At 42.4% G+C, this 9,493-nt stretch overlaps 1 protein-coding gene across 1 annotated transcript; it reads right to left on the bottom strand.

Annotated features, from left to right (window-relative positions):
* Window positions 1-1,878: 1,878 nt before the first annotated feature.
* On the bottom strand, window positions 1,879-7,523 carry LOC120036870 (L-rhamnose-binding lectin CSL3-like). Its single transcript, XM_038983165.1, has 9 exons — window positions 7,511-7,523; window positions 7,136-7,251; window positions 4,356-4,410; window positions 4,231-4,275; window positions 3,941-4,076; window positions 3,680-3,798; window positions 2,307-2,351; window positions 2,061-2,196; window positions 1,879-1,984 (listed from the first exon to the last, which is right to left on the bottom strand). Exons 1-9 carry the CDS (start codon window positions 7,521-7,523, stop codon window positions 1,879-1,881), a joined length of 771 nt encoding a protein of 256 aa, XP_038839093.1.
* Between the last annotated feature and the right edge of the window lie 1,970 nt (window positions 7,524-9,493).

The raw sequence follows: 9,493 nt of genomic DNA, 5'->3' as shown, positions 1-9,493 counted from the left end.
TTGTCTGGTTTAGCGTCCCAAATTAAGATAAATATTCTTTGCTCATATTAATTGAAAAACAAGCCATCAGGAGTAGGCAGCGCCATATGAAAGTGAGTAAACTGATATGACTAAAGAGTTAATCAGGGTAAATTTTCTATAAAAAGACAGGAATTTACCTCTCCATGGTAGCAGGATCTTGTCTGTTTTCTATTGAAATTCATTGCGTAGGGCTCATGTAATATTTTTTTATATGAATACCAAGCATTTCTACTTCACCATCAGCCCATTTTTAAGATAAACTGCATAGTAATGTAAAAGTTGTATTTTTTTTAAAGATCCAATATGTAACATTGTACACAGGTTTTACTCCAGAGTCCAGAAAAGTTTAGATCTTTAATGAGACATTGCAGGGAACTAGATTGCGGACTTAATAAAAAACTTGACTCATCGGCATACATTAGACCTTGGATTTCAAATCCTCTTATTTGATCTGATTTTAGTAGCTAGCATTTCGATGGCCATAACGAATAGATATGGTTACAGCGGACTCCCTTGTTTAAGTCCTCTTGACTATTCAAAACTCTAAAAAGTAGCCGCTATTTACTATTTTACACCTATACAGTACTTTTACCCATTTTAAAAGAGAATCACCAAATCTTTAAAAATCCAGGCATTTTATGAATACATTTGTCGTCCGTAATTTACTGTAGACCCTGCCACACGTCTTCACCGTTGAATTGGAACTCCATTTTCTCCCTATACTGACATCCTGCTTGTTTTATGCCCTGGAGGGAATAACTACACTGTTTATATTCAGCTATATTCCCCGACCTCTTTCCATGGCTGAATGCGGTGGTTTGCGCATTGTTTTGCGCGAGTTTTGCAATATATAAATCAGATGAACAAAATGACTTGAGTTACTGTATGTTGATAGTTACACCATGAGTCATTAATCATGAGGCATAAACCCCCGCCCTTCCACTTACCAGAGAGATGTTTGTCGGCCCGACGCATGAAGAAACCCGATGTTTGTATCGACAACATATCCCGAGTGAGCCATGTTTCCGTGAAACAGAATGTTACAATCTGATGTCTCTCTGGAAGGCAACTCGTGCCCTAATATTGTCCACAAATAACTGCATAATTTCCTAAGGACTTGAAGTGAGGCGCCCATCTGTCTACGCCATCTTGAGATCATTTAGCTTCCACAGATTACTTTCATTTTGTAATAGATTATATTAGTTGGTACTTGAATAAGTTCCTCCAGTTCTTTGTATCTGTAGTTTTGTTTTTATTGCCATCTACCTATACTATTAGTGAAGGTATTTCCCTTGTTAGTCTTATGTCTTCAGCCAGAAACTTATTTTTCATTGTTATTGAATGACCTCTGAAGGTACATTTAAAGGTCCAAACAATAAGGGGGATTTACTGAAACTTTGTCCTGGAAAATTTCAGTTATCAATTATTTTGTCTTAGTTAAAAAGAAATTGTCCTCCAGTGGACTTGTTAAAGATGGGCACAGAATACCAACATCAAGGCACGTTAGCGGCAGGTACAAAGGAGTCCGGTGAAAGGCGAGAGTAAAGGACACACGGTCAGTAATATTGGTGTGACATTTAGTAATATACAAGAGGCAACCAGTCATGTCTTTCTGCCACGTCGTTTAATTCAGACCAACAACCACAGTTCAGAAATTGTTTAAGAAATGCTTACACAAAATACACAGGTTTACAATCATATAAGTTGATTTGGTTGAAAACAGCATGACCTGATGAAGATATCCCAGAAGACTTGAACATCTTCTGGTTCCCCAGGAAGATATCCTGCAAGACAAACCATCAGTACCAGCATTCTAGTTCCCAGTCATGTGTGCATGAACATATACAACACTCACATTCAGTAACAGGTGTAAGCCACATCCAAGTACTTATAGGTTCCGACACAGGGGTCGCCGAACACGGAGTTGGATACCTTGACGATACACTGGCGCTCTCCGTCACACCTGTGTGAAACAGGTAGAGGTTAACATCACAGCCAATGAGTGCCTACAGGTATATGCACACTAACGGTTTCAGTACCTTTTTGCCATTGTGCTGGTGGTGGATGGGCTGAGGCAGTTGGTGTTTTTGAGTTGGTTTTGTGGGCGCCCAATGGAACACACATCGTGTTGACGACGACCGTAGTTGGCACGCTGAATATGGATCTCACCCCGATCTGAGGAAGAGAACGAAGAAAAGGATTACCAAAACTGGTTGTATGTGTGGGCTAGTGACTAACATACGTCACCACATGAATACACCGTACGGTAGTGTTGACCAGCTTACCACATAGTAGTTGAGAATCAGAGCCTTCACATATGATGCTGCTTACTGCAAGGACAACACAGGAGTTACACCACACTGGCCAGACAAATTAAGACACATTAGCCTGGTGAAGTGTTAGTGATGGGCACTAATAGGGAATGTGGATTTCAGGTGCATTTTAAACATGTTGGCATGAACTAAAGTATAAAAAGTTATGCGCATCATCTTCCACCGTTACCTTGTAGTTTCACTTCCTTATGAACAGTTCTCGAAATGCTAACATAAAACAAACTGGCGAAAAAGGTCAACCCACTACACCAAATCTGTAATTCTACGCAGTTTGTGCTGTGCCATCTGTCAGATTAGCTATAGACCCTACCAATCTGTGGGAGTTGCGCTAGCTAGTTACCGTTCCCTGAAACATATTCAGTGGTAAACCAGATTAAGTGCACAACCATCAAATAAGCTTGAGAAACTTCCCTTCCATGTTCTTGCTGGCTAATTGAGCGAGATATGTACATATAACAAGGAGCAGCAGCAGCATATGAGACAAGTCGAAAAGGTTACTGCAAAAAGGGTCAATGCAGATGGTCAGGGTAGTCATTCAGCAGTTTTATGGCTTGGAGGAAGTAGAAACCGTTCAGGGTCCTGTTGGTTCCAGACTTGGTGCAGCAGTACCATCTGTTATGGAGTAGCAGAGACCAGTATGACTTGGGTGGCTCGAGTCTGTATGTAGGGCCTTCAGACACACGTGGTCTCGAGATCCTGATGGCAGGGAGCCCAGCCTGAGTGATGTACTGGGCCGTACACACTACCCTCTGTAGCACCTTGCAGTCAGATGCCATACCTAGTGGTGATGCAGCCAGTCAAAAAGCTCTCAATGGTGCAGCTGTAGAATTGAGGATCGGAGGGCTGATTACAAATATTTCTAGCCTCCTGGTAGGGAGGGCTCGGCCCTCCGTTTCCTGTAGTCCACAATCAGTTCCTTTGTCGTCTTGGCACCACACTTCCAGGTCCCTGACCTCCCTATAGGCGACGCTAACTAAAGTTGTTGCCGGCTACATTTTTCAATAACCACAGCTTGTTGGCTAGCTAGGGTTAGTTAGCAGGTGAGGGTGGTTTACGCGTTGAAAAACACATGCATGTATGAAACACGTTGTGGCCATAAGACAGCATTTAATAAAACATAGTTAGCAAGCTGGTACCATAGGGGAACAAACCTATTCTATTCCTTTTCTAGCTATCAGCATAGTACACTCTTTTACAAAAGAGTAAAGTGGGTAGGAGTATTAAACAATATCCCAACATGCCACAGTCATACCGATAGTACGTTGAATCTAATTATGGATATTGATGCCCACCACTAAGTGTAATTAGCACACATTGAGACTGACTTGTTTCTTGCTGTTGGACACAGGAGTATTTGATGTCCAGGTACTTATAAGTCCCAACACAGGGGTCTCCAAAAACGAAATTGGATGCCGGGACAACACACTGGGTCTTCCCACCACACCTGTGTGTTTCAAAGACAGGTAGAGGTCATGAGTTCCTACAGGTACACACTACAGGTTCCAGTACCCTTCTACCATCTTCCTGGTGGTGGTTAACACAACAACCACGGAGTTTCTACAGGTAAACAGCACAGGTTCCAGTACCTTTCTGCCATCTTGCTGGTGGTGGATTGGCTGAGGCAGTTGGTGTCGGTGAGTTGGTTATCGGGGCGCCCAATGGAACACATATCGTGTTGACGACGACCATAGTTGGCACGCTTGATTTGAATCTTACCTCCATCTGGGGGAGATGGGGAAGAGACAATGAAAAGGAGAAAGGTGAGGGACAAAGGAGAGCCAAGTATGGGTCTCTATGGTGTGGGCTAGTGACCCTAATCTACAGTAGAAACTATCATAGGTGGTCAGTGAGTATACTGTAGGGTTGACTAGCTTACCACATTGCAGTAAAGCATCAGAGCCTTCACACGTGATGCTAATTGCTGCCAGGACAAATAAACAGGAATTACACACTCCTCATATTAGCTTGGTTAAGTAACATCATCATTATTACATACAGTACCTCCATCCGTTAGTGTACAGCAAGCTGCAGCCAGCACTGAAACAACATCACACAGCTAGTTCAGCAACATCTCACAACATATGCACTTGGACCATGAAGGTAGAATTCCGCATTTGAGTTATACCTACTGGATTATAGTCAAGTTGAGCATTTGGTCTCTTATTCCAAGAATGCAACGTGACAATTATATATTTTTTTTGACCAATAGAAATTGAATGTACCTCAAATCATATAACATGTACTTCATTTACTCTCTAATACAAACATTTGGTCATACATATCCGGAGATTCTGGGGTAATGTTGCTACGTATTCACAATGTATAACCACGATTTCCAGCTCTAAATATGCACATTTTTGAACAAAACATAAATGTATTGTATAACATGATGTTATAAGACTGTCACCTGATGAAGTTGTCCAAAGGTTAGTGATTAATTTATATTTATTGCTGGTTTTTGCGAAAGCTACCTTTTGCGGTGAATAAATGCGTTTGTGTGTTTGGCTATTGTGGTAAGCTAATTTAACCTGTCTAGCCCCGCCCACATTCCACTGAAAAGGCGAAATTCAAAAAATATTTTTTAGAAATATTTCACTTTCACACATTAACAAGTCCAATACAGCAAATGAAAGATAAACATCTTGTGAATCCAGCCAACATGTCCGATTTTTTAAATGTTTTACAGCGAAAACACAATACGCATTATATTAGCTTACTACAGTAGCCAGCCACACAACCGCATTCATTCAACCCAATGGTAGCGATAGCGAAAAAAACAGCAAAATATATACATTTATTCACTAACCTTCACAATATTCATCAGATGACAGTCCTATAACATCATATTACACAATACATATATGGTTTCTTCGAAAATGTGCATATTTAGAGCTGAAATCCGTGGTTATACATTGTGAAAACGTAGCAACTTTTTTCCAGAATCTCCGGATATATTTCTGACACTCACCTAATCTGACCAAATAACTCATCATAAATTTTACAAAAAAATACATGTTGGATAGCAAATGAAAGACACACTAGTTCTTAATGCAATCGCCGTGTTAGAATTCTAAAAATAACTTTAGTACGACATACAGCTTACGTTATAGCGAGACAGCGCCCAAAATCAGGGCGGAAAATAATACTAAACATTTTCGACAGAAATACAAAATAACATCATAAATGTTTTCTTACTTTTGCTGAGCTTCCATCAGAATGTTGTACAAGGAGTCCTTGGTCCAGAATAAATCGTTGTTTGGTTTTAGAATGTCCATTTCTTCTGTCGAATTCGCACCACAATGCTAGCCAAGGTTGCTAACATTCCCATCCTCTCTTGGCGCAAAGAACGGAAAACTCCAAAAGTCCCAATAAACGTTGAATAAACTGATAAAACTCGGTTGAAAAAACCTACTTTATGATGTTATTATCATATGTATCAAATAAAATCAGAGCCGGAGATATTCGCCGTGTATACCGAACGCTTTTCAGAAAACAATGTCGAGCTCCCCAGCGCGCCTTCGAAGACAAAGAAAATACCGGACCTGTCACTCCAAAAGCTCTCATTCGGTCTCACATCAAGCTAGACACCCCATTCAACACTCTACTGCCTGTTGACATCTAGTGGAAGGCGTATGAAGTGCATACAGATCCATAAATACAAGGCAATTGAATAGGCAAGGCCTTACACAGAGACCCATTTTCAGAATTTTCACTTCCTGTTTGGAAGTTTGCTGCCAAATGAGTTCTGTTTTACTCACAGATATAATTCAAACAGTTTTAGAAACTTCAGAGTGTTTTCTATCCAATAGTAATAATAATATGCATATCGTATGATCTAGAACAGAGTACGAGGCCATTTAATTTGGGCACACATTTTTCCCAAAGTGAAAACAGCGACCCCTATTAAGAAGAAGTTAACTTCTCTAGGATAGGGGGCAGCATTTTCACATTTGGATGTGTGCCTAGAGTAAACTGCCTCCTACTAGGTCCCAGATGCTAATATATACATATTATTATTAGTATTAGTATTGGATAGAAAACACTCTGAAGTTTCTAAAACTGTTTGAATCATGTCTGTGACAATAACATAACTTATTTGTCAGGCAAAACCCCGAGGACAAACCATTCAGATTATTTTTTTTTTTAGGTCACTCTCTTTTCAATGTGTTTTCATTGGGAATCCAGATTTCTAAGGGACCTTCCTGTAGTTCCTGTCGCTTCCACTGGATGGCAACAGTCTTTAGAAATTAGTTGAGGTTTTTCCTTTGAGAAATGAAGAAGTAGCCATGTTCAGAATGAGTTTCCAGTGAAGTGTACTGTTAGTTAGAGGCGCATGACCAGAAGGCATGCTACACATTGTTTTCCTCCGGTATTGAACACAGATCATCCCGTCTTCAATTTTATCGATTATTTACGTAAAAAAATACCGAAAGTTGTATTACAAACGTAGTTTGAAATGTTTGGACAAAGCTTACAGGTACCTTTTGAGATATTTTGTAGTCACGTTGTGCAAGTTGGAACCAGTGTTTTTCTGGATCAAATGCGCCAAATAAATGGACATTTTGGATATATATCAACGGAATCAATCGAACAAAAGGACAATTTGTGATGTTTATGGGACATATTGGAGTGCCAACCTCCCTCTCAGACGAGCTTAACTCATTCTATGTCCGCTTCGAGGTAGACAATACCAAGTCATCAACTCTTGCTGCTCTGAATGACCAGGTGCTTTCACTCTCCGAGGCAGACGTGAAGAAAAACTCTCAAGAGAAGGTACTCACAAAGCCGTTGGCCAAGATAGAATATTTGTCCGCATGCTCAGAGTGTGGGCTGATCAGCTGGCGGGCATCTTCTCGGACATCTTCAACCTGTACCTGTCCTTGGCTGCAGTACCCACCTGCTTTAAGGAGACACTGAATCAACACAGGTGACCCCCAGGGGTGTGTGCTCAGCCTCCTCCTGTGTTCCCTGTTCACCCATGACTGCGTAGCTTTGCACAACACCACGGTTGTAGGCCTGATAACCAACAATGACGAGTCAGTCTGTAGGGAGCAGGTATGTGAACTGGCATTGTGGTGTCATGACAACCTCTCCCTCAACGTTAGCAAAACAAAGGATTTGATTGTTGACTTTTGGAAGCCGAGGAGGGAACATACCCCGGATCCACATCAACGGGACTGCAGTAGAGAGAGTCACAAGTTTTAAGTTTCTCAGCGACTACATCACTGCGGACTCGTCATGGACCAACATGACAACAGCGTCTCTACCTTCTAAGGTGGCTGAAGAAAGTTGCCATGCTGCCTCCTCTCTAAATACTACTACTGCACCATCGAGAGCGTCCTGAGCGGATGCATCATGGCCTGGTATGGCAATTACTCCGTCCACAACTGCAAGGCACTCCAGCGGGTTAGTCAACAACACCTCTGCAACGCTGATCCTCAAGACTGGGGCCCCACACGGGTGTGTGCTCAGCCTCCTCCTGTGCTCCCTGTTCACCCATGATTGCGTGGCAACTCAATCGTCAATTTTGCTGACGACAGTGGTAGGCCTGATTACCAACAATGACGAGACAGCGTACAGGAAATATTTGAGGGCCCTGACGGAATGATGCCAGGAAAATAACCTCTCCCTCAATGTCAACAAAACAAAGGAGATGATTGTGGACTACTGTAGACAGCAGATTGAGCTAGTCCCCATCCATGTCAACAGGGCCGCACTGGAGAGGATGAAGAGCTACAAGTTATAACTATAAAGCTGAAATAGTCCATTCACAGAGTCAGTGTGGTGAAAGCTCAACAGCGCCTCTTCAACTTCAGGAGGCTGAAGAAATGTGGCTAGTCCTCTAAGGCCCTCATGAAATTCTACATGGGCACCATTGAGACGATCATGTAGGGCTGTATCAACGCCTGGTCCGGAATTTGCAACCACAGGGCTCTCCAGATGGTGGTGCGGACAGCCCAACGCATCACCGGGGGCACACTGCCTGCCCTCCAAGACATCTCCAGCACTCGGTGTCACAGATAGGCCAAGAAGATCATCAAGGACCTCAGCCACCCGAGCCATGGCCGTGTCTCCCCGCTACCATCTAGAAGGAGTTGATAGTACAGGTGCATCAAAGTTAACCCCAAGAGACTGAGAAACTGGAGATAGAAGTTTCTTACTCCAGGCCATCGGACGTTGAAATAGTAACCTCTAGCCGGCCTCCGCCCAGAACCCTGCCCAAACTTAGTCTCTGTTAAAAGCAGGGTATTGGGCTGATACCAACTGGTACTCTACCCTGTACCATAGAGACTGCTGCCATATGTATATAGTCACTCAACACGGGTCACTTTAATAATGTTTACAGTAGAGTAACTGTACTGGGGATCTGTGGTCACCAAACTGCCTTCAAGAGCAGCGGTCTCCCTTGACAGGAGTGGCAACTGGGAACATATAAATTAACAAAATCACTCGGACCAGCCTTTCTGGACCGTGGCAGTAAAGCCTGATAAGTGCAACACCCAAAGGGCTCGCACGTTGACGGGCAAGGCACCTGTCCAGCAGCCCTGAGAATTTAAGAGGTAATTTAGGCAATTCAAGGCAATTTACTGCACATACAGTTATGCTGTGTTTGCTCAAGAGTATAATTAATTGGCTGATCCCTCCTGATGACCCGGATTGAATAAAGGGGTGCGTTCAGCAGGATGCAACCTTTTGGAAGGTTCAGATAACAATATGCTATTTTGAACAAATATGTCTCTCCGACATGTAGATTAAGGAAATACGTTGTCTCTATTCATGAAATGTATATCTGCAATGATCGAAGGTTTTTTGACTGAACGTGGCCCATGTAATTCTTCCTTAACGAAGAAGCACCACCTAGATGGCTACTTTAAAATGTTGGAAGCCCTCAATGGCAGTGTTCATGCCAAAATGGATTTCATCCATCTAGAGTCCTCTATCTAACTCCATGAGACTGACTCAATAGCCAGGTATAGACCAGCAAACGCCGGCCCCTAATTGCAATGAGGTGCACCTGGAGACAAAGAGATACACCTGGGTTAATTAAGACATGTCACATAACATAAATACCAGGTGAATTGGGTCTTGTTATCATCAGTTGCATTTTCTCTGTTACTACCACGCCTGTACCTGGAATC

Source organism: Salvelinus namaycush, unplaced genomic scaffold (genome assembly GCF_016432855.1).
Source record: "Salvelinus namaycush isolate Seneca unplaced genomic scaffold, SaNama_1.0 Scaffold1494, whole genome shotgun sequence".
Taxonomy (NCBI): Eukaryota; Metazoa; Chordata; class Actinopteri; order Salmoniformes; family Salmonidae; genus Salvelinus; species Salvelinus namaycush.
The sequence above is the reverse complement of the archived record's forward strand: the minus strand, read 5'-3'. Positions and strand labels throughout refer to the sequence as shown.